Genomic DNA, 23,178 nt, shown 5'->3' on the forward strand with positions numbered 1-23,178 from the left:
ACTCAACGATTAGAATTCCCCTAAGGAGCATAAATATCGACTATTCTTCAAGGAAAACAAAAAGCCAGACATTTTACTAGCGCGCTCCTCACATAAGCACCAGCCAAACCGACTAGCGTCATAATCGGTGACTCTTCTTAAAAAAATCATACAAAAAGTATGGAAAAAGGACGAGGAAAATATACGCCAACTTTTTATATTATGTATCAAACACCAGAGCATCCTTTCAGAGACAACCCATATATAATTTTCTATGGTGGATATTTTCGAAATTTTATGATCTTTTTGCTATAACCGTTCGTTTCGTCTGCTGACTACCCATAAATGTTCCGTCTAGAACTTCCCTATGGCCCTCACCCACTGGTGTACACTCCTGGATATTTGGTTCAGAGCTTCAGTCCCTGCTTCGTCTTCCTTTAATTCCGTTATTGAGAAGATCCTCTATTTTTTTTTCGGAAAGTAGATACCCCGAGAATAAAGTTTTCTCATGGCCCATCCCAATCCTTTTTGGAAGTTTTACGTTTGCGCTGCTGCTCCGAATTCTTCCTTGAATTCTCAGTTTCCGTCTTGCCAGCCAACTCACATTATCATCTATGGCCACGATTTATGCGGGACTCCCTGTGGAGAAGAAAGGAAAATCCTGAACCGACAACGACCTATACACACAGAACGCCCGGTCAAAGGAATGGGACGAGATACTTTCAAGGAGACGGCAAAGTGGAACCACAGTCCCATGGTTGTATAGGGAGCTGGTACGGTTCATCTCTATTATTTCGGGAATACTTTGCAGCCCTAGCTTCCTAGAGTATATATATGTGCGGGCTCTGGCAGCTGACGATGATCCGAAACTTTTTCGGGGCTTTTCCCGGTGCGATCCCCGCTATCGTACCCTAGTCCCTCCCGCTGGTTATGTGTCCTTTGTGTATTAGTACTTCTCGGAAAAGTTCCAACGAAATTCTACACTTTGCAAAATTATTTTATATTCCGTCTTTCGTCGGATTTTTGGGAATTCGCTGAGGAAAACTTTCTGCTATGCGTTCTGCTTTCGTACCCATTTCTCGGGGGGGGGATTAAGTGCGCCGAAAGTGCGGATACCAACGTTTGATGATGACGATGACTCTGAAGGGCACGGCTTTAATTCAAGTGTTTGTATTGTTTTTACTTTTACTTTATGCACTCAATGCTCAACATAGGGAATTTCCGCCCTCCCGTACCACCAAGTATCTCTGCCATTCACCCTCCTTACGCTCAATAATTTCCAACTTTTTTTATGAGGATACACCGACACCGAGCCACCATTACTAGTCGTACTATAAAAGCGTATATCACTTCAAGTTTACGAGGAAATTGGGATTTGGTTAGACTTGTGTAAAAGGAAAAGTAGAGGAGGGATCCAATAATAAAAGACAGGAGGAATGTGGAGAGACAGATGAGAATGGGAGATTCCATTGACACTTTATTTGAGTTATGAACAATGTGTATGGCTGGAATAGTTCAGGGGGTGGATTTTGGGGACGAAAAACCAGAAATGACTATCGAAATGAGAAGAAATATTATCTGCAGAGATGCTTGAGGTAAGAATGTCTTTGGCAAATTTCGGTAGGCGAGAGATTGGTTGCGTATTCGTTTTCTAAAAGAGTCGATTTCAATTTTGGACATGTGGTTTTCGCAGAGCTTACGTCTTCGGAAATATTGAATGTCGGTGATTGTAAGATTCTTTCTTTCAGCATGAGTAAACAAAGCTCTCTCACTTCATAGGGACATCTTCAGCATATCCCACAGGAACAAATATTGGCAGCCCCACAAGCACTGCCTGAAGAAATACAAGTCACACATCAAGACTGCCAAGAGTCAGTTCCGGTTGGACTATTGTCAGAACATTGAAAGAGCCAGCCAATTTGCGAGGCTCAGTAAGATTCTGTCCAAGGAACATGGGAGCTCATCCTTTCTTATTTTGGTGAAAGTTTGGTGCTACTGGTTCAGACACACTTCCTCTTCAGCGAGGAGGAGTGTTAATCAAAGCCTTACCTTACCACGAGAGACTATCAAATTAGTAACTATCGAGGATAAAATCGGTTGGGTTATAAACAGTTTTCCCGCATATGAACCTTCGGACCCAGATGGCATTATTCCAGTCATGCTATAGAAGCACCAAAAAAGGGTTGCGCCGTGGCTTGTAGAGATTTATCGGAGCTGTATCTCTTTGGGATACGTACCACAGTTTTGGAGACGCAGACGAGTGGTTTTCATACCGAAAGTGGGCAACTTTCAGCCAATCAACTTCACCTTTTTCGTGTTGAAGATCCTAGAGCGCGTCTTGAACATCCACTTAAGGACGATTATCGAGAAAACGCCTTTCTCTGAGTGTCAAAGGGTAATCCTTAGAAACCTCTCTTCACGAAGTAATTGGCACAATTAAGCAGTCATTATAGTATTCTATGGCTGCCTTCCTGAATATAGAATATCAACACCATCAAAGAAGCATTATCCAGTATTGACTGCAAGGGTGTCTTAAGCATTGAATAATACCCACAAAAAAAACTAGAATAATCCAGTCTGATCTGGGAGGCACTAGACCAGAGCGGTGAGTAGAGGGGCAGTGTATCCGAGTCGTAAGGTCTACCAAGTTTCGTTACTGAATTCTAAGCAAAAGTACTGGCGATACTGGAAGTCTGGCAATGACCCGATCCGAGCCCCAAGCGGTCATTAAGGCCTTGTAATCAGCGCACATATCCTCCACTCTGGTGGGGCAGAACAGAAATGTGCTGAAAAGTCTGGATGACAGGCTCAAGGTCACCCTCCCCTGGGTTCCTGATCATAAGAACATACAAAGGAATAAGCGGATTGATGGACTGACCAGTTGGGACTCTGCTTTTGACAGTCCTTTTGCGGGTATCGTCTACATCCCACTGGCGACTGTCAAGGGTGGAAACTACTCGCACTATTTAGCAGCCGCGTATCTCAGATGGCGAAAGATCACCACCTGTGCCAAGTCATGGAGGATTAGGCCCGCCTATTAAAAAACCAATCGCCAAAATTCTTGTGGCAGACGGACAAATGTATACAAGATTACTGTGCTTTGCACGGGGTACTGGCCTATATGTAGTGTAGGATACCAATTAATTATGGAGTTCCTGCTACTGACCTGCTGGAGCCGCACCAAGTGTACTCGTTTTGTAAAGGCAAGTTTGCATAAATCTATCGTCTGATCACAAGATCTACACCATTGTCTAGCTTCACCAAGCTTCATCGGTAGTCAATCGGAGACTTGAACACGTGAATAGCCTTTCGTAATGTCTTTTGTGCTGGATGAGCTGATGCTCAAATCGCGAGAGCGATTAAACCTTCTTTTGATTCAGTACTGGACATGAAAAAACGCAGTAATGTTGGGTACGCATTGTGCCGCTCGTATGTAAGTGCTGACACTTCCACAAGGCGTAAAAGCACACATTCGAGTAACCAGTAAACCCTTCCCATATTTTTTGCCCATCATTGGATGGAAAACAGCGGGCTATTTGCATCTTTAACTTAATAAACTTGGCTTTTCTCGAACGCTCATAGAATTCCATTCTTTTAGGTAGCAAGATGCAATAAAATCATACAAAATCATATTTCCAACCCTCCAAAAATTCGTGAATAAGAGCAAGTTTGCACCAAACTTTCTGAAATCGTGGCGTTTATTATATTTTATATTTTTGTGAAAGTTTATGAACATAGGATGAACTTAAGCAGATTAATTAGTGAATTTTACATTCGGATCGTTAATTCACTTTCTGCATGATGGGGAACCCCAAATCTTGCAAGAGCAATGTTACACCTAGTGACCTGGTAATTAATAATTTGAACACGAAAAAACCAACTAACTCCCAGTACCAACCTGGTTCGCATACTACTGACTGACGACCACAAGAACCATCGAATAATTGTTAAGACATTTGGGGCATATTTACAGCTCCTCCACTGCTTGTCTGAAAGGTAGAATATGCTATGCAGTGGAGAATTTAGCTGGTGGTATTTATTTCTAAGGGATGCTGTGTATCCGATGGGACCACAATGGTGTTTGCTATGAAATGCTAAAAGCTGACGGTTCCATTCCACGCTACGTTCGGGTGTACCGCTGCGAGAAGAATGTCCACGATATGAACAAAGTCGACCCCGTGTCGCAAAGGTTATAAGACAATATTTGGAAAGACTCAAATGGGATGTTCTACCTCTCCTTGAATACTGCTCGTTTCGAAGGATGCATGACAATTTTTCTTTTCCCTGGAAAATCTACTCGGACGGTCTTTTGAGGGCGCTTTAAACCTGGTGAAATCGTCATCTCAAAACGATGAAGACATAAAAAATACACCAAAAAATTAACGAAGATCACCCGGATTTTCACTGGAGACTTGTAAATGAGACGTTAATAAAAAAAGACTGAGCCAGGACTGGCAAAACGAGATTCAAAGTGATCCAAACTTGTCTAAATTTATGAGAGGTAATAAGAATTGATATTACTGGTATGGTCCGCAAACGAAGCCAGCGGAGAACTCCCAGCTACTCCTTAAAAACTAAAGAGTTTCCGAGTTGCATCACATAATGGAGAAAAACTTACCAAGTGATGCCATTGAATGGACAGTGACTAGAAGGCGATTGAAGGAGATAGCTTCGTCAGCTGATAATTTAACCTGTATTGACCAGCGAATTTTTCTACAGATCTACTGACCCTAAGGCTCTTCTTTGTTACGATTAGATAATCTTTTGAGGGCTTGGGCTCGTATTTCCCTATAGTACCCTGGAATGTTCCATTACTGATAAGTTCGCCCAGTATAGTTCCGTCAATCGTTACTCTTCATTACTTAGCGTTACCACCATGAACTCCTTTTCACAGAAGGATTCTGGTTCTTATAGCAGTATGCCCTACTCCTTTCCTGGCCAGCTTATCCACTGCTACATATCGTCTAACCCAAGATGGTATAGAAATCAGTGTATCCAGACCTTATTATGTTCTATGTAGATACAGGGGAACTCTCTATGGACAACAGTTGTCGGAAAGATGCTGATGAACGCTGACAATTGAGCCTGTTTTGCGCATTAAGTTCAGATTCTTGTTGCGAAGAAAATAGAGCTCGACAGATAGGACCGGGTGACAGTTCTATGCCATGTTATACTGTACTCAAAAAACGAATGATCAACTTCTGGTGAAATGCCGAATTTGAAGAACTTCGCAAAGTTCGTCTTAAAGCCAGGAGACAAACCAACGTAGTAGGAACTGACCTGAATGTGAAGAGTTGCACAACCGACATCAAAAAGCGAGGAAGGAACCGCACGCACTCATCTCTAGAAGCTAACTCGCGCCCATGGGGAGGTGCATACAAGGCAATCATAGCATCAATCAAAGGAAAACCCTCCTCATCGATCACCAATCCTGATTTGCTGCGGGATATTATTAGTAATCCCTCCATCTACTTCAAGTAAATCGAACGTACCCAGATAGATCTCGATGGAATTCCCGAGGTAACCACTGAAGAAGTCCTGGAAGCCACGAAAAAAATTCTGGAAAATAAAGCCCCAGGTTTAGATGGCATTCCGAATAAAGCTCTGGTAGTAGCCGTAAAAAAAGTTCAAAGCTGGTCCGCTGAAACAAGAAGATATTTTCCCCGGAGAAGTGGAGGAAACAGAAGCTTGTGCTAATCGCGAAGCCAGTTAAACGTTTGGGTGACCCTTCATTTTATAGGCCTCAAGGTTTATTAAACGACGTCGGCAAACTTTTCCAACGGGTCATCTTCAATAGGCTTGTACCGATCACAGAAAGGCAAGGCAAGATCTACTGTCAATGCGATCAAGACGGTGACGAAAGGAATAGAGGTCAATAAACTCTTGCGCGTTGTTACTCTCACAGTGAAAAGTGCCTTTAATACTGCAAAATTGAGCAAAAATAACGCGGCTTTAGCCAAATTAGGCGGAATTGTGCATTGCGAACGTCCTGCGCATTCCGTACTTCATCAGACGAAGTAGCATGTGTGATAGCAGGCATGGTCTCTCATCGACATCTTGGAGAATGAAGGTTGATGCCTTCATGGCCCATTGCATGCAATCGGCGAGTCCTGTACCTATATTCTTACATAAAGAATAAACAAAACCTTTCATACCTGAAGGGCCAACTCTGCGGTTTCCTGATTTGTTTTGTAAAGCAAAACATTATTAAAATCGATTTATTGTCTAACTGTCACATGCATTTTTTTCAGAATTGATTACACCGATTTACATTAAATTTGGTGTGAAGGTTGGGAACTATGAAAGCCCAAGCATAAAGTGAATTACATCGTGCGATGTGATACGATTTTGCTGTAACAAACCACCACCAGTTGGCGCTGTTGGTGTCGAATAATGAAGTATAAATATTTCTACATTTAATCAAGGAGTAATTTCAGTTTTGATCATTGCGATAACAGGGGATGAAAAAAGGATGGAAAAGAGCCAAACCGTATACTTCTTCTGTATGAGTTCAAACTCGGTCATAAAGCAGCGGAGGCGACCAAGAACATTAACAGCGCATTTGGAGCTGATACGGTAAGCGAACGAACCACACGGCGTGATTCGAAAAATTCCGGTCAGGCGACGTAAACTTTCAAATTGAGCCACGTGGACATCCAGGACCATCCATTGACAACCACGAGCTGCGTTTGCTAGTCGAATCCGACACACGTCAGTCTGTGAGAGACATTGCAGAGAAACTGGGCGTACACTATTCGCAGGTTCCCGGCACTTGCAACAACTTGCGGAGCAAAAAATGGCGTTTCGAATGGACATTTGTAATTCTTTGCTCTCCCGCAACAGAAGCGATCCCTTTTTGCACAGAATAGTGACATGTGATGAAAGTCCTGGGGGGGAGTGAGTACCTGCCGTGCAGTCATAATCCCATGGTCCTCTTCGGACGCGGATTGGTTTTTGAACCACAATCAGAGCCCCGCCATGACTGGCACAGCGGTACTGGTTTATACTGAGTGCAGACTCAGCATCCATACCAGTGGATGCAAGGCTTATCTAACACCTCTGCCGCAACTAAGGGGTACGGCACCCGAATTGTATAGCGCAACTCTACGCTTGAGCTCCGAGGGGGTCTGCCCGCGATGTAGGTATAACCACCGTGAGGCTTTGTGGCAAGAGTCACTTCAGATGAGTCCCTTGCAGACTCGGGTCTGATCGCCCTCCTCGAGTACGTGGGGGCGAGTGACATGTGATGAAAAGTGGATATTATACATCAATCGTCGCCGATCAGCACAATGGCTAGATGCTGATGAGCCTCCAAAGTATATGCCGAAATCAAGCCTCCATCCGAAGAAGGTAATGGGGACTGTTTGGTGGTCTACAGCTGGAGTTATCAACTATTCTTTTTCGGCACATGGAGAAACGATAAATGTACAGAAATATTGTACCCAACTCGAGGTAATGCATCAAAAATTGAGTATTCAACGGCCGAGATTAGTCAACAGATATGGTGTGATACTCCTTTACGACAATGCACTACCTCATGTATCCAAAACAATGGTTGAAAAGTTGAACTAATTGCAGAATGAGACCCTGCCTTATCCACCATATTCACCGGACCTTTCGCCAACCGACTACCACTTTTTTTAAGCATTTGAATCATTTTTTGGTGGAAAAGCAATTCAGGAATAAAGAGGCTGTCAAAGTTGCCTTGGACGAATTTATCAACACCCGAAAGTTAGACTTCTAAGAAACTGGCATACATGCTCTTGAATTTCGCTGGGAAAAGTGTTTTGAATCGACTGTAAGCTTTACAGTCATTTCAAATTTTAGTACCAAATTGGCCATATCATGTGCAACAACCTAATAAAAAGTCATGGGTGTCCGCAAAATCGACTATACGCTCGCCATCTTCATTGCGCACCCCAAAACTCTTTCCTCCATGGCACCTGTTACGGTCTTCAGCAGGCTCGTTGTAGGACTTTGCTTTCGAGTAGTTGCTTGAAAGCATCTTTCTCGGCATCAGGTCGACCAGTCTGCGGTGCTTACTTGGTGAAGTAGTGAATAGTGCGATCAACTGATATAATGGTGAGCTTCATCAGCCGATCATCAAATCTCTCAGAAAGCCCCTGAGATAGCAATGCCAACACCCCATGATGGAACGATTTAGGGGCCATTCATCTCCGCAGATCACATACCCTCTCTCTTGTTAAAAACAATCCAGGTGTTATTCCCCAGCAAGAGGAGAGGAGAGACCTCTAAATGCGACGACAATTCCGCCAGCCACCAGAGACAAGCTGCGAAGGATCCGCGGTAGAATAGGAGACAGCCAAGCCCTGGAAATTTATGCCGCTGAGTTGTTTAAAACGTGCATATCTCAGAGGATATTTTCTGCGGCATGGAAATGGCAAAAATTGATACTGTTGTCTAAGGCTGGTAAACCAATCTCCAGGTGAACCATCGTCCTACAGATCCATATGTCTTTTTGACACTGTGGGGAAAATGCAAGAGTGAGTAATCTACAATAGATTTCTCCTGGTTGTTGATCGACAATATGAGTTCCGTAAAACCAGATCAAGAATTGATGCCATCAAATTGATTACTGGCTTGGCTGGTTATACTTGGATTGCATAATCCACGGAGATGGCTACGCCAACACCGTATTGATGAGTGTGTGGGCTACCAAAATAAAGAAGTTTGTACCCATTTTTACCGCGTTCGCGTTTTAAGTTGAAGCTTTTCGCACCAGACTATCTAGTTTTTTGCAAAGTGCAGATTTCAATGGGGCTTTTTCGGAAGGACTCTTGCAAGTTCCTCGGTCGTTCCAGGTTAGGGTGTCAATATTTAGCGTGCAGAAACGTATTTACCACTGTCACTGATTGCAAAGTCGTTCCCTATGAGACCATCGCACCTCAACATCGGCCGTTGATTGCCGTCCTGCGAATTAAGCCACCGATAAAACAGCGTGAGGAACACACTGGCCCGCCGCGCATTAAATGGTGGCGATTTGGTGAAAAGAAAGAAGAAACGGTCTCACTCATACGATTGCCGACCATTGCGAATGTGGAAGAATCATGGAACCAAATGAAAGACACGATCCACAAAGCGACCTCTGCAACCCTCGGGGTCACCAAGCTGGCTAAGCGATACATCAACCGAGATACTTGGCTTTGGAATGATGATGTTGAAATGAAGGTCCGTGAAAAGAAACGTCTCTACCACAAATTTCTCGACGATAAAACGCCTGCTAATTGGCAAATTTATAAGAATGCCAACCGGGAAGCAAAGAAAGCGGTCGCTGTCACCCGAGCGAACCATTTCAAAAATCTTTACGATATACTGGACACTCGGGATGGCGAGAGAGATCTGTATCGACTTGTTAAAAACCGTAATGAACGCACAGGATATCGAAGACTTCTGTTGTGTTAATGACAAGAACGGTACTTTGCTTACCAACCGTCGAGCCGCAACGAATAGATGGCGAGAATACTTCGAGCAGATTTCAACTGAAGAATTTGCTTATCCTTTCCTTACTTTCCCATACCATGAAGGTTTTTGAACCCATTCTTGACAACCGTATTCGCGAAATCGTTGAAATAACCGTGAATCCAGCCGGATTTGTCAAGAACTGCGGAACTACTGACGCAATACATGCTGCGCGGTTACTCTTGGAGAAACACCGTGAGAAGCATCGCTCTCTTTACATTGCATTTCTAGATCTAGAGAAAGCGTTTCACCGTGTACCACACGAACTCATCTGGTATGCTTTACGACAACACTTCGTGCCAGAAGAACTCGTGCGCTGGGTTCAATTGCTCTACCACGATCCGAAAAGTAAAGTTCGAAGTATGGCGGGTGTATCAAAACCGCTTCGTGTCTCTGTTGGAGTTCATCAAGGAAGTGCCCTCTCACCACTCCTCTTTGTCCTTGTTATGGACACCGTCACACGGGATATCCAACGTCCAGCGCCCTACACACTGCTTTATGCAGATGATGTTTTCCTAGCATCTGATAGCAAAAATGATCTCGACTAACTTGTTCAAAAATGGAATGATCGCCTCATGCAACACGGTCTCAGATTGAATTTAAACAAAACTGAATTTTTGACGACCGATCCCCATGAAACAGGCACAATCACTGTCAGCGGCAGTGATCTGCCCAGAACTGAGCGATTTAAATACCTCGGGTCAACGCTATCAGTCAATGGAGAACTGCGTTATGAAATTGCTTCACGCATTAACGCAACCTGGATAAAGTGGTGTTCCACAACTGGTGTTCTTTGTGATCGATGTATCAACGAACGTCTCAAATCTAAAATTTACCGCAATGTCGTCCGTCCAGTCGCTCTCTATGGTTCTGAGTGTTGGCCGACTATAAAAGACAATGAATGGCGTCTTGCGGTAATGGAGACGAAGATGCTACGTTGGACTAGTGGTGTGACACGTTTTGATCACATCCGAAATGAGGATATCCGCGATCGTTATGGGGTTGCACCAATCGTGGAAAAGTTGCGAGAGAGGCATCTTCGATGGTATGGTTACGCAATTCGCTCCAACGAGAATTCACTTGCCAAGATTGGTCTGAACATCGAAGTCGATGGTAAACGACCAAAAGGCAGACCTAAACAACGGTGGCTTGATACGCTGGATGGGGATTTGAAAGCCTCGAGATTGCATCCAGATCAGGCATTTGATAGAGCCAAATGGCGAAGCCGATCACGACGAGCCGACCCCGCTTGTGAACGGGACAAAGGCTGAAGAAAAAGAAACGTATTTGTTTTGCTCGGACTGACTTATGTCCTGACGTCGTCCATGCGTCAATATATATGTAAAGCCCGATATTGGAAAATTTGGTGGAAATCCAGATATTATTAACAAAGTCATACCAAGTTAAACGTGTTTATATTCAATGAGACTGTATTCAACACGTAAAGCTGTGCAAGAAATAATTCTAAAGCAGTGAAGCAATCAGAAAGACAAACTCAAACTTCCATGACCCAACCAGGATTCAAACCCGGAACACGAGATGGAGAAGCTTCAACCAATATGGGTATCTGACTCCAAATTTGACTATTATGGAAAGAAGAGTAAAAATGGACCCGGTTTGATGATTTTTGTTTAATTTTTAGTTGAAATTTTGTTTCAATTTCATTATTTTGTCTGCTGATCGTAGCTAAAGCATTGAATTTAGAGGCAAACGGATAAATGAGGTACCGACAACAATGACCTGAAGCGACATTTTCGCCTGGGTTGCGTTAGTTCGTGCAGATCATAAGCCCGAGGGTTTACACACGCGACCCAATAGGCAGCAGTTCGAATGAGGGTTTTATTTGAGACTGACGAAGAGGAAAGAGCAACGATTTCAACGAAATTAAATGCTTTTGTTAATAGCTCGCCTGTTTTCCAAATTTTCTTTAAAAAAAAGTGAGAAAAGAAAATGTATCAACTGAAGAAAACCAGACCAAACCGTGGAAGAAAAAAATCAACACGGAAAAGTGCTTGGCTCTGGAAAATCGATAAAACGGGTGAAGTGAGTTGGCCCAAGCAGCGACTAGCAGAGTGGCAGAGCTAGAACGGTGCCCTGTCACCCACCCGCTAGCAAAACAGTCAGAGGCCAAGACAGGTGCCCCCTTGAAGTAAGACAACCACGTTCAATTTCGGGTGACTTGCGGCCACCCACCCCCCGCCGTCTCCTACCCAACCCCGTTCCTGCCACTCATTAGTCTACTTGCGCCACTCTTGCCTACTTCAGCTCATTCATGCCCCCACTCTCGCTCCCGGGCTCTTGTACTAGGCGCGATCCCCTCCCCGATTTCCTACTCCTTCCCCGCTCTCTCGTACCAGTTTCTTACACATTTCCGAGACTTCTTCAAGTCGATCCGAATAAGCTGTCAAAAATTTTTGCGCGGGAAAAACAGGCCCAATGTGAACCCGGAATGGAATCAAGACGACCCCTGGCCAGGACAATGCTTTCCGCCAAGGACCTCTTGGTGGAAAATTCGCGGACGATGGATGAGTTTCAGGTACTTACGCCATTCTCGGACAATTTATCCCATTTATCAGTCGCTGCTCGCTCTGGACGGCGACGTGCCAGGGTGGTGCAGGTGTATTCCAATAGTTGATGACATTTTTCCACTGCGAGACGGAAAACAGGACGAATCCGGGGAAACGGACGAAGGAGGAAGCTGAAAGCGGAAAACGTGGGACCAGAGAAACCAAAGAAAGGACCAACTCGCGGCACACTCAAGACCGAACGAAATTAACCGCGGGACAACACGCTGCCGAGCGGCGAAATCCAATTATCCCCGAGGAAACCAAACTTTTGCCACGAATTCTATGAAATTTTTGACTTTTCCCGATTTTCTTTGCTTTTCAATGCACTTTTCTTGGACTTTAATTTTCTCGTAACTTTACATCGACGTGTGCGTGTGTATGTGTGTGGAAACTCCGGACGTCTTTCTCTCCCCGCTCCTCGGCCCCTGTCACGCTCGCTACCTACTTCGTGCGGCTGCGACCAACAACAGCAACAACAACAACACCTACTGTACCGCGACAGACGGTCGAGAAAATGTTTTTCCTAATTCCTTGGCTCGAATGCGCGCTGCTCGTCCGTTTTAGGGACTTTCGAGGGTCTATTCGGACGCAGGGCGGACTGTCGCAACTCGAACTCGGAACTCGCGTCACTAATTTCCCTTTTGGACACAATTGGAGAGACAAAAAGAACTATTTACACACAGAAAACGACAGTCGCAATAACAACGCGCTACACTCTCGATGCTCACTCATCGCGTTTCACTCCGTTACTGGGAGTCGCTCGGCGTCGAACAAATGCCGAAAGTCGCAAATTGTGCGGGGAGAGCGACAGGGTGACGACGAAGTTCGCGCACGGCGGCTGAGCGGAGATGCGTGTCTGAGATTGGAAATTGTCTTGGGATTTCGAGTGAATGGCGAATGTTTGCTTAGTGAAATATCCAAGAAGGAAATTAGCTGGGATCCCTGCGACTGTAGACGTCTCCGGGATAATTTTACGAAAACTAGACCCGCTCAGAGTCTTGCATTCCCTTCCCCAGAAAACCCGCATTTCCAAATCAAATGACAAAAACAGGAAAACCGCCCAATTCCCATCTCATTTCTAATCAACCAAAACAATCCCCAAAACCTTCCAAGCCACCCTGCACCCGAAACGTTCCATTCAATCCCGACATCTCCGTGAACAGAATGAACTCTTGTACGATTTCTCCCGTTAGTTCACTAGCTCCCACTCACGCGGCATCGGTCCATTTTCCCCTCCCCGGTCCGGACGCAGAGTTCACCAACACGACGAGTCGCTTGTACACAAAACATTTCCCTCCGCTTTCCCTGAAGCGTGAAAAACACGCGAGACTTCCTGAAAATCCTCAATTTTCCGATTTCATCGGGCGGACCCGCTCCTGCGGGAAACTGGGACCCTCGAGAGTGACGTGACCATCGCCAGGAGCCGTGCTGGCATTTTCACGGCGGAAAACGGACCCGAAACGAAGAAAAGACGGAAAACATGTCCGCGTTCATGAAATGAGAGTTTGAGGCAGGTAAGTGTGTGCGTTGGTTGGGCAGAATTTGTTTTTGAGAGCGAGCGCACGGAGTGGGGAGGATGAATGGGAAAGGGTTGCGCCAGAGTAGGGATTGAATGAATGCTGGGAATTGAATGAATTTTCGATGGTTTTTGAAGGGGACTCGGGTTTTCCGAAGGAGGGAATGAAATGGAAGATGGTGAACGCGATTGTTGTTCGTCGGGTAGGGATTCGGTGAATTGGTTTGTTTGCGGCGGTTGCAGTTTAACCCAATGTGATAACGTTTTCGTCGGACAGTAGTCGAAATCTGTAGAATTTATTTTAACCCTCTAACCGGCAAAATAGAGCACGTGAATATTTTTTCACGGAAATTTCTAGCTTTGTTTTGACTATTTACATGCAAAAAAAACATCATCAACCATTTTTACCAATTATGGGACACACACGGTGGGACACTATACCGGTTTAGGTTACCCCATTATTGGCCAATATTAGAAAATAATAAAAATCATCTGCGAATGTGCTGGACTACTCTGGCCAGTTGAAGCTCGCATGAATGTTGTCGTTGGAATCCGTATTGTTCCTCTGGGTTGATGTTGAGCTCGTTGAGTTGAGCCTGCAGTCTGCTCCGTATTATCCTTTCTGCAATTTTTCCAATTGTTGGAAGTAGGCTGATGGGTCTCCAGTTCTGTGGGAAGGTTGGGTTCTTTCCCGGTTTCGGCAGAAGGATGATGATGGACTTTTTCCATGCTTTTGGATATGTTCTGAGACGGAGTACTGCATTTATTACTGCGGTGATTGATTCGGCGATGTTATTCGGTGCGTTCTTGATGCACTCATTTGTAAGCATATCCCATCCTGGGGCTTTTTTGCTGCTTAGTCCATGGATGATGGTTTGGACTTCCACCTGGCCTGTTTGCAGTTCTCAGTCTTCTCTTTGTGTTGAATCATCTTGTATCTCTGTTTCTGACTCGTGCTCTTCTTCAGATTCGTCGTCCGATGCGGTGTTCTCCCTGAACTGGAGTTCGAGTGAGTCCGCGAACGCTTCGGCCTTTCCCTCTTTATAGAATTCAAGGCCATTGGGACCATGAATTGTAGGCATTTGCCTTCTCGAGCCTCTTTTAAAATATTTGCTGAGCCGCCAGAAGTTGTTGTTTCCCGGCTCTAAGTTTTGGAGGAAGTATTCCCACTGTTCGTTCCTGAATCGGTCAATGTCATCTCTGATGACGTTAGTGGGCCGATTCGCTTCTCTTTTCAGATTGGGATCTCCTGGCATTCTTCCTCTGTTTCTGATGCGATTTCTCTCCCTTATTCTTTCTTTAATATTTCTTGGGAGCCGGTAGTATTGTTGGTCGTTTACTTCTGTCTCCGTTGAGCTCTCCTGCTTGGCTGAAGTTAGTTGGGCGGTTAGGTTTTGAATCTCTGTTTGTACCTGCTCCGATGTTTCTAGTTTTGAGGTTGTGGTGTATTGTCTTAGAATGTGGCGGTAGGTGTCCCAGTTGGTGCTTTTTATCATTTTCGGCGGATTTTCAATATATATGCTGTATATTGAAAATAGCACCAGTTTGTGGTCCGACGAGAGGTCGTCCAACACGTTGGTTGTGGTGTGGTTGTTATAATTCTTTGTAAGAGCCACATCGATTATGGTGCCGGTCGTGCTGCGTCCATAATGTGTTGGTTCCTCTGGTGCGTGAATAGTTGCTCCGTTTCCGTTTAGGAAAGTGAGCAGTTCTCTCCTCGCTTTGGTGTTTCGGGTTACTCCCCAGTCTCGATGACGCGCGTTCAGATCCCCGGCGAGAAAAGTCGGTTTGTCCTCGTTGAGTAGCAGTTGAAGGTCCTCTGAAAAATTATCTGCTGATGCTGGACGGTAGGCTGATATAATTTTTACATCAGCTGGTCCTGTCCTTGCCTCGATGATTGTAGCTTCCATTCCAGTGATGAGTGGTGTTTCCAGGCGGTGATGCACTGATGTTTCTCTTGATGAGGACTGCGGTTCCTCCTCCACGGCCAGTAAGTCGGCCGTTTTTATATATTTCGTAGTTGGGTACTTTAAGTGGGTCTGTTGGTTTGAGGAACGTTTCCTGGATAAGTAGTATGTCTACTTTTGCCTCGTAAAGGAATTCTTTCAATTCTCCCATTTTTCCTTTTACGGAATTTGCGTTCCACGAGATAATGGTAAGCTTAATGCTCACCATGCTGGTTCTTAGTTGGGTTGCCTAGAGGGATCTGCGAGCTAAACAGGTTTTGAATCATTTTAGTCATCATTCACTCCATCATGTTCTGGATCTGTGCTTGCATGCTGCTCAGCACTTGATCCATTTGTACGGGCTTCGGGTTCGCTGTGGAAGAGGGAGTTTTTGGTGCTGTTGGGGCTTTTCCTGTCGGTTTATTGATTGGTTGTGTTACCTGTGATACCTGTGGAGAAGAGTTGCATTTTGCCATCTGGGCGAAGGTTTTCTTAATATTTTTAGGATTTTTTGGACATCCGCCGTAGCTGGCTGGATGATCCCCTTTGCAGTTGGTGCAGGTTGCCTTCTGCTCCTGCTTCCTCTCGCATTTTGAAAAGTGATGCGATCCCTCGCATTTAACGCAACGTGCGTCGGCGAAACAGTTGTTCGCAGAGTGTCCGAACTGCTGACAGTTATGGCACTGCGATTGCGAAGTCCTCAGTTTTTGGGACTCGATTTTCACGATCAGGTGGCAGATCGATTTGACATTGTATATGCCGGTTTCATTTTTCGGCATTAACACTTTTAATAATGTGGAGAGCCCGTTCTTCATTTTTATGAAGAAACACTCTATAGGATGGAAGCCCTGATCCTCGATCCCTCAAGCCCCCGGATTATAATGTTGATGTTCTTCTCTTCTGGGAGAAGATATGTGTCGAATTGAATTCCACTTTCTCTAAAAAATTTGGTGATCTTCCGGTGGTCGCTCGGCTGCTCTGGAGTTATTCTCACTCCCAGGTGTATCCTCCTCGCGTGAAGAGCATTAATTTTCCTTTTTCTCAACTCTTTCTCAATGGCTGGCCATTTTGATGGCTGCCTTAAAATCACGGGTACCGTACCCTTTTCGACTTCTTTAGCCTTAGGACTTTCCTGTCCTGAAGGCTTTGCCTTTTCCGGTGACTTCACTATTGCTTTTTTAAAAATGGGCGGAAGAGTTGGTACTGGTTTCGGTGGCGGCAGAGGTGGAAAGTCCACATCTTCCTCCTCCTCGGTGATGGTGTTGTCCGTGTTGTCGGTGGACATCTCCTCTTCCGATGAGGAGTTACTTTTAGAGTCCGACACTTGTGGACTCTCGATACGCAAACGCTTGCCGTTTTCTTTCTTCTCCCGGTTTTGCAGGTCTATTGACTCCTGCAAGCTCTTGATGAGGGCTGTCAGACCCTCGTTCTGCTTCCGCTGCTCCTCTATCTCAATTTTTGCAGCGGCTAGCTGCTTGTTAATTTCTTCCAGACTGCGTTGCAGACTGGCGATTAGTCTTTCTTGGGTTTGGCCCGATAGTAATCGGACCTCTGGGGCTTTCTGGGCCCTCGTCTCCATTACGATTTCTGCTGAAAAAAACTCTTCAAAAAACAAAACTATTTTCTATTAACAAGGCACTTAACACTATCCACGCTTATCACTAAAAGATATCCACTCCTGTAAAAAGAAAATAAATTTATGATTAGAAATTCTCAAAAACTTTTACCACTCTGCTGCTGTCCAAAGACGTCTGCTGCGTTCCGCTGAACTCTCAAGAATGGGGCTGTGCCTTACGTTTTCTCTAACTTCTTGAAATTCCGCTTGGACGTGCATCGGTGGATGATGTCCGACACGTGCGACTTGTGGTCGAAAAAACAACTGTATGGGCCTTCGTGTGGAGGCTACAACGGCTTCTGGACAGCATCCGTCCTGACCAGGACATACGTTCACGAGTCCAGTTCCTTGGGAGCGCAGGCAAGTGCGGATGTGTGCCGGGTGGGAGGTGTGGTTTTAAGGTGGTGGAGATTGTCTCTCAGCAGGCGCAAAAATCCCCAATCTGTAAGACCCGATCTCTTGTCGAGGACCGGGTCACTTGGGAGTCTTGGGTTCTCCCCGTCTATCACCTCCGCGGGGTAGTAGTCCGCTGGTGTTTGAATTCCAAGAGCTTGCCTAACTCCGAAAAAAGGGTGAACTCAAATTGCATTCCCTCGTCAGTGATAATCACTGCAGGGACGCCAAAGTGAGGGATCCACTCTCGACAGAGGACTTCGGCACAACATTGCGCCGTAATGTCCTTCAGAGGTATCGCTTCAGGCCACCGCGTAAATCTGTCGATGATTGTAAGGCAATACTTGAAACCGTGCGAGTCTCGCAAAGGGCCTATGATGTCGAGGTGTATTGTGTGGACTCGCTTGGTAGTGCGTGGGAATGAAGCCACTTCTTTCTTTACATGCCTGGTGACCTTACACTTCTGGCACGAGATGCACTCTCTGACCCATGAGTTGACGTCCTTTTTCATGGAGGGCCAGAAGTATTTCTCGGTGACTAGCCGATTTGTCGGCCTGATGCCTGGATACGCTAAGTCGTGAACTGCGTGGAACACTTCCTTGCGAAAGGTGGCCAGAATGTATGGCCGAAGTCCCTTTTCCGAGTACTCGCAGCAGAGAGAAAGGTTCGAGCCGAAGATGGGCAACTCCCAAAGATTGTATTTGGGGTTGGATTTGAGACTCTGAAGCACTGCGTCATCCTCTTGCGCCTTGGCGATAGCCGAGAAGTCGCGTGAGGCGGGGATGTTTACTTCGGAGATACGTGACAAAGCGTCAGTAACTATGTTGTCCTTGCCTGACACATGCTGTATGTCGGACGTGAACTGGCTTATAGAGCTCAGGTGTCAAAGCTGATGAGGAGACACTTAGTCGGGCGTTTGCTTTAAAGCATGCGTGAGAAGTTCATGGTCCGTGAATACTGTGAACAGCCTGTCTTCTAGGGAGAAACGGCGAGCAGTTCTCGATCCTAGGTCCTGTAGTTCCGTTGAGCGGGGTTCAACTGTTTAGAGAAGAAGCTCAACGGCTGCCAGACTTGATTCACCTTTTGGTGAAGAGCAGCACCTATTGCGATGTCAGAGGCAGGGGTGCATCTTGTCGAGGAAATGCCAAGAGTATAGCATCAGCCAGTTGTTGTCAAGATTTGTCGAACGCGCGGACAGCCTCTTCAGACCACACAATCTCTCGTGTGTCTTTTGTTTTGGGGCCAGACGCGAGAGTACGCGTTCGAAATGGACTGGTGTTGAGCAGCCTTGGGCAGGAAACGACGATAGAAGTTTAGCATGCCCAAGAACCTCCGCAAATCCTTCACAGTTTTCGGACGCGGAAAGTTTGAGATCTCTTGCACCTTGTCTGGGTCGGGCTGTATTTCGTCAGGGGAAATGAAGTGGCCGAGGTAGATATCAATGCGCCTTTTCCGAAGGGCTCTTGGGAATTCCTCGGCCTTTCCAGTTAGGGCACAAGATTTAGAGCGCAGACACGTCCATGCGTCAAGAACCCTTGTCCATTTCTCGACAGGACCGGGGCCCGTCCTGCCGCGTCGAATGAGGTGGACGGCCTAGCATTTTTCCGAGGTTTGTTACTCAATCCGATCATCTTGTTTCTAATGACATTGAATGCATTTTCTTTGGTCGGCCTGTCGCGGGACCTGTCACCAAGAGAGATCAGGTAGGATTTAGCATAGTGGAATAACTCCAACTATACTCTATTTATCTCTTTCCCTGATCTCAACATTTTATTTTTGTTTTACTGAGGATAGTACAGAGTACGTTCCTTCAAACCCTCCTCCTTTACCTGGACTTGGCGCCAGCACACATATTTTAAAGTAAATTCTACTTTTTCTGTAATTCAAATCCTTTTCAAAATTACCGGTAAAGTCTACCACTGCCACCTACCAGAACAAATGGCAGCTGTCTTACTATTTTCTACTCAGAAAAAATTGACACATGTAAACGTGACCTTATGTTGACAATCAGTTTCATTTGACAGCTACTGGCGGGTGTTTGGTGCCGGTTGGTTATCTTAGCGACGTTTTTGTTTTTTAATTGAATAAAGTCCTTTCAAATAAACGGATAAAGTGATTGCTCGAGTTTTGAATTAATTTAAGATGGTTCTGTGCCAATATTACTTGAACAACAGTTGTCGCTTCGGATCAAAGTGCGTCAACGACCATTTCGATGTCAGGTTTGTATTTTTCTGGGGAAAGGACCTTTTTTGTTATTATTAATTGTTTCATGTTTAGGCAACTAATCAAAAGCGAAGTAGAGGCCGCCCTAAAGGGGACACAATGGCCCCTTTCCTGCTTCGGCCCGTTCAAGGAAAAGCCATGTTTGTCGAATTTTATAAACGATCAATCCTTCGAGGAAATCCGCTACCTTTGCTACGAAGCGAAAAAACAAAACAATCTTCCAGCTTACGCCCAGCAATTCACCCAAGAGGTCATGAATGCCCAGAACAGAATGAAAGCGCTTCTAGCCTTGAACCGTGACGTTATCGAGGCGGTAGTCAACCTGTACAACAGCCAAGACCCGAACGCGGCTCCACAGGCGCAGAAGAGCAATCCCTTCTCGCTGGGTGGCGGCTTCGGTGCCCAACAAGCGAACAATACAAATTCGATCTTTGGAAATAGCTCAGCGTCCGCGAATAATTCTTTTGCAAGTTCTGGTTTTGGCAGTACTGTCCAGAATGCAGGGCAGCAGATGCCAGTAACCAGCTCCGGGAGCATATTCGGCCAATCTGGATTTGGAGGCACCAACAACGCCAACGCTTTCGGTGCAGCAAACAATTCGATTTTCGGAGGAAATCAGCCACAGCAACAGCAGCAGCCCCAACAAACTAATGCATTTGCACTTCCCCAACTCGGTGGGACGCAGCAAAATAATCAAGCAAGCAACGTATTCGGAATGACGGGAGCGAATAATGCCTTTGGGGCCCTTCAACCGCCTAACGCATTCGGAGCACAAAATCAAGCTCCACAAACTAATTTGTTCGGGCAGCAGAACAACCAGATGCAGTCAACGGGGTTGTTTGGCCAGGCCGCCCAGCAGCAGCAACAGCAGCCCCAGCTCCAAGCACAACCCCAGAATTTGGCCTTCGCACAACCGGCACAAAATCCAAATATCTTCGGCGGTTCACAACCGACTTCCAGTGCCTTCAGCCAACCAACGACTACCCCAACTTCAGGGCAGAGTATTTTCGGCAACGCCATGTCCCAAGCTCCGCAACAGCAGAATATATTCGCTGCTCAGGCTCAGATTCAACAACAACAACAACAGCAGCAGCAACCGGTCGGCTTCGGAGGTCAACCGACTAATGCTTTTGGAGTAGCACCTATACAACAGCAACAGCAACCCGATGCAGGCGCTCCTGGAGGAGTGTTTGGTGGTGTTCCTGGTCAACCGAACGCTTTCCAGCAGAACAGCATGCAGCCATTCGGCCAACAAAACAACGCAGCCGGAGCGAATATGTTTGGTGATATCCCAGATTCCGTTTATAGCAAAATGGAAGATTTAACCCCGGAAGCGTTAGAAGCATTCAAAGCACCGGAATTTGTGCTAGGGAAGCTGCCGACGATGCCGCCACCGAGAGAGTTATGCTGAACATGAAATTATTTTCATTTTATTTTTGTTTTTGTTGATATTTTGTTGTAATATATAAAGTTAGTCTCCAGGAATTATTTTTCGTTCTTTTATGTAGCCTTTGTTCTGTTTGGTAGTGGGGTCGGCTTGTATAGATCAGATTCACTGCTTTTCTCCGTCATAGGTTGGTCCCTGGATGGAGTCGGGCGTCTCTTAAATCGTCATTTATTGCATCAAGCCATCGTTGCTTTGGTGCGCCTTATGGGTTCCTGCCAAACTGATGTTCAGGTCGAGATGCACCTGAAAATTTTTCCAATGCTGGGTGCAACTACATCGATCACGAATGTCTTCATTTCGGAGGTGATCATAGCATTTTACGGCACTGATTCCACGCAACATCTTTATTTCATTACCGCGAGACGACATTGATTGTCTTTGGTGGTCAGCCAGCAATCAGAAACATATACTAGATTCGCTGATGCAGCAATCACAAATCAAAGTTCCACTGATGCGTGGAGTAATTTCATGCCATAGTTCACTGTTGGCTGATAGCATTGATTCGAGATACCAAAGTCACCTGGTTTCCGATAGGTTTCAGTCACAGATGGGCCGTTTCGTTGGGGTCAGTCGTCAAAAACTTTATTTGGATTCAGTCCTAATGCGTGCTTTCATGGGCAGTCATTCCACTTTTGAATAAGATGCTCGGGATGAACTTTGTTGCGAGAGGCTAAAGAAATATCATCGGCATAGAGTCGTTGGATGTCCACGTGACAATATCCATGGCAAGAATAAAGAAAAATGGCAAAAAGGCGCTTCTTTGAGGAACAACGACAGAAAAATGGAACTTTTTTGATATACCTACCACATTTCAGATTATGGTAGATGTATGTATGCGTCTTGTCTTCATCAATACGCAGCGCATGGTTTCTAGAGTGATCATGCTGCCTTTATGTGGCCTCGCTCTTTGGTTAGGGTCAACGGAGCTCTGTGGCCTGGTCTGATTATGCTTCAGGTTAAGGTTGCATAATTCGGCCAGTTCTAACACGACCTCCTCGCGGTCGCTGCTAGAAACCATCTTTGGACGAGCTAAGAGTGTGTAGGGCCGGGCGGGATGTAGGCTCATTCAACTGACGAGGATCTGCTTGCCTGCTGGTCTTGTGTTAGGGGCAGGTGGATCTGGCGGGGGGATTAACCGAATCAACAGCCCGGGGATCATCCTCCCTGCTCTAGGGAAGATGCTAATAAGTCCGCAAGCTAAGGTGGAGCAGCATACGTTGAGGTGGCGTGGTCAATGGGGCTCGATGTTTAGAATGCAAACTCTGAACACTTTAGACACCTTCAGTTTAAAAAAAGACCCTTACCCTGGTGGGCGAGTTAGCCAGGGTGGATATTCTTCCCGGACTACTCGTGGAACGAAGGCATGAACTCAACTAACAAAAAACAAAACAAACCGACGAGAAAAGAAGAGGTGGTGATGCCAGGCGCATCATCGGAGGACGAGCTGCTGGCATCCAGCCACTGACAAGAGTGACAAGAACGTCGGCCATTGGAGACCGTCTAAGAAGCGATGGTCCACTGGAATGCTGCTCAAGAGCCAGTACCGGAAGGCCATGCATATTCTCAGCAAGATTGCTAAGAATAAGGAGGCCAGTACTGTCGACAAATAGGATGAAAAGAACCTCGCTAAATACCGGGCGATTGTTGAGGAGTATGAAAGCAAACGCCTGGCAGGCGAGCAGAAGGCGAACCCCCACCACTCTCAAACGCAATCGATCTCTAGACGAGGTCGAACAATACATAAGTGGAACAGAGTGGGTAGGAGCTCGGACGCTAAAGAACCTCTGGAGAGAAGTAAGCAGCCAACAGACGAGCGAAGAACTATAAAACCCTTCAGCGACATGGCCAGGAGCCACTTATGTGTGGTGGTGACAGACGGCAATTCCGTTAGCGACAAACTAGCGACCAGCGTTGAACCCACACTGTCCATGGTCATTGACTATTTCCTGGACGCCGGGCGAACAAATGGGATCCAATCCCTGTTTTGATTCCTCTCAGGTGATTCGTGGGTT

General features: G+C 45.8%; 2 protein-coding genes across 4 annotated transcripts in view; one reads left to right on the top strand and one right to left on the bottom strand.

The window, feature by feature from the left end:
- Positions 1 to 12,764, bottom strand: part of LOC119647196 (protein split ends) — a 318,856-nt gene extending 306,092 nt beyond the window's left edge. For all 3 annotated transcript variants that reach the window (XM_038048008.1, XM_038048009.1, XM_038048007.1), the window contains exon 1: positions 12,004 to 12,764. The gene's annotated coding sequence lies outside the window, so the exon portion shown is untranslated. The remainder of the gene's footprint in view (positions 1 to 12,003) is intronic.
- A 497-nt stretch (positions 12,765 to 13,261) lies between these two features.
- LOC119646623 (nucleoporin NUP100/NSP100-like) lies at positions 13,262 to 21,204 on the top strand. The gene is made up of 3 exons (XM_038047131.1): positions 13,262 to 13,540; positions 19,521 to 19,715; positions 19,774 to 21,204. Exons 2-3 carry the CDS (start codon positions 19,639 to 19,641, stop codon positions 21,128 to 21,130), a joined length of 1,434 nt encoding a protein of 477 aa, XP_037903059.1. The 5' UTR covers positions 13,262 to 13,540; positions 19,521 to 19,638; the 3' UTR covers positions 21,131 to 21,204.
- Positions 21,205 to 23,178: the final 1,974 nt, after the last annotated feature.

Source organism: Hermetia illucens, chromosome 1 (genome assembly GCF_905115235.1).
Source record: "Hermetia illucens chromosome 1, iHerIll2.2.curated.20191125, whole genome shotgun sequence".
Classification (NCBI taxonomy): domain Eukaryota; kingdom Metazoa; phylum Arthropoda; class Insecta; order Diptera; family Stratiomyidae; genus Hermetia; species Hermetia illucens.

Coding starts and splice junctions, on each gene's coding strand:
- LOC119646623 (XM_038047131.1), top strand. CDS start 19,639: ATGGTTCTGTGCCAATATTACTTGAACAACAGTTGTCGCTTCGGATCA. Junction 19,716..19,773: donor AACGACCATTTCGATGTCAG/GTTTGTATTTTT, acceptor TTTCATGTTTAG/GCAACTAATCAAAAGCGAAG.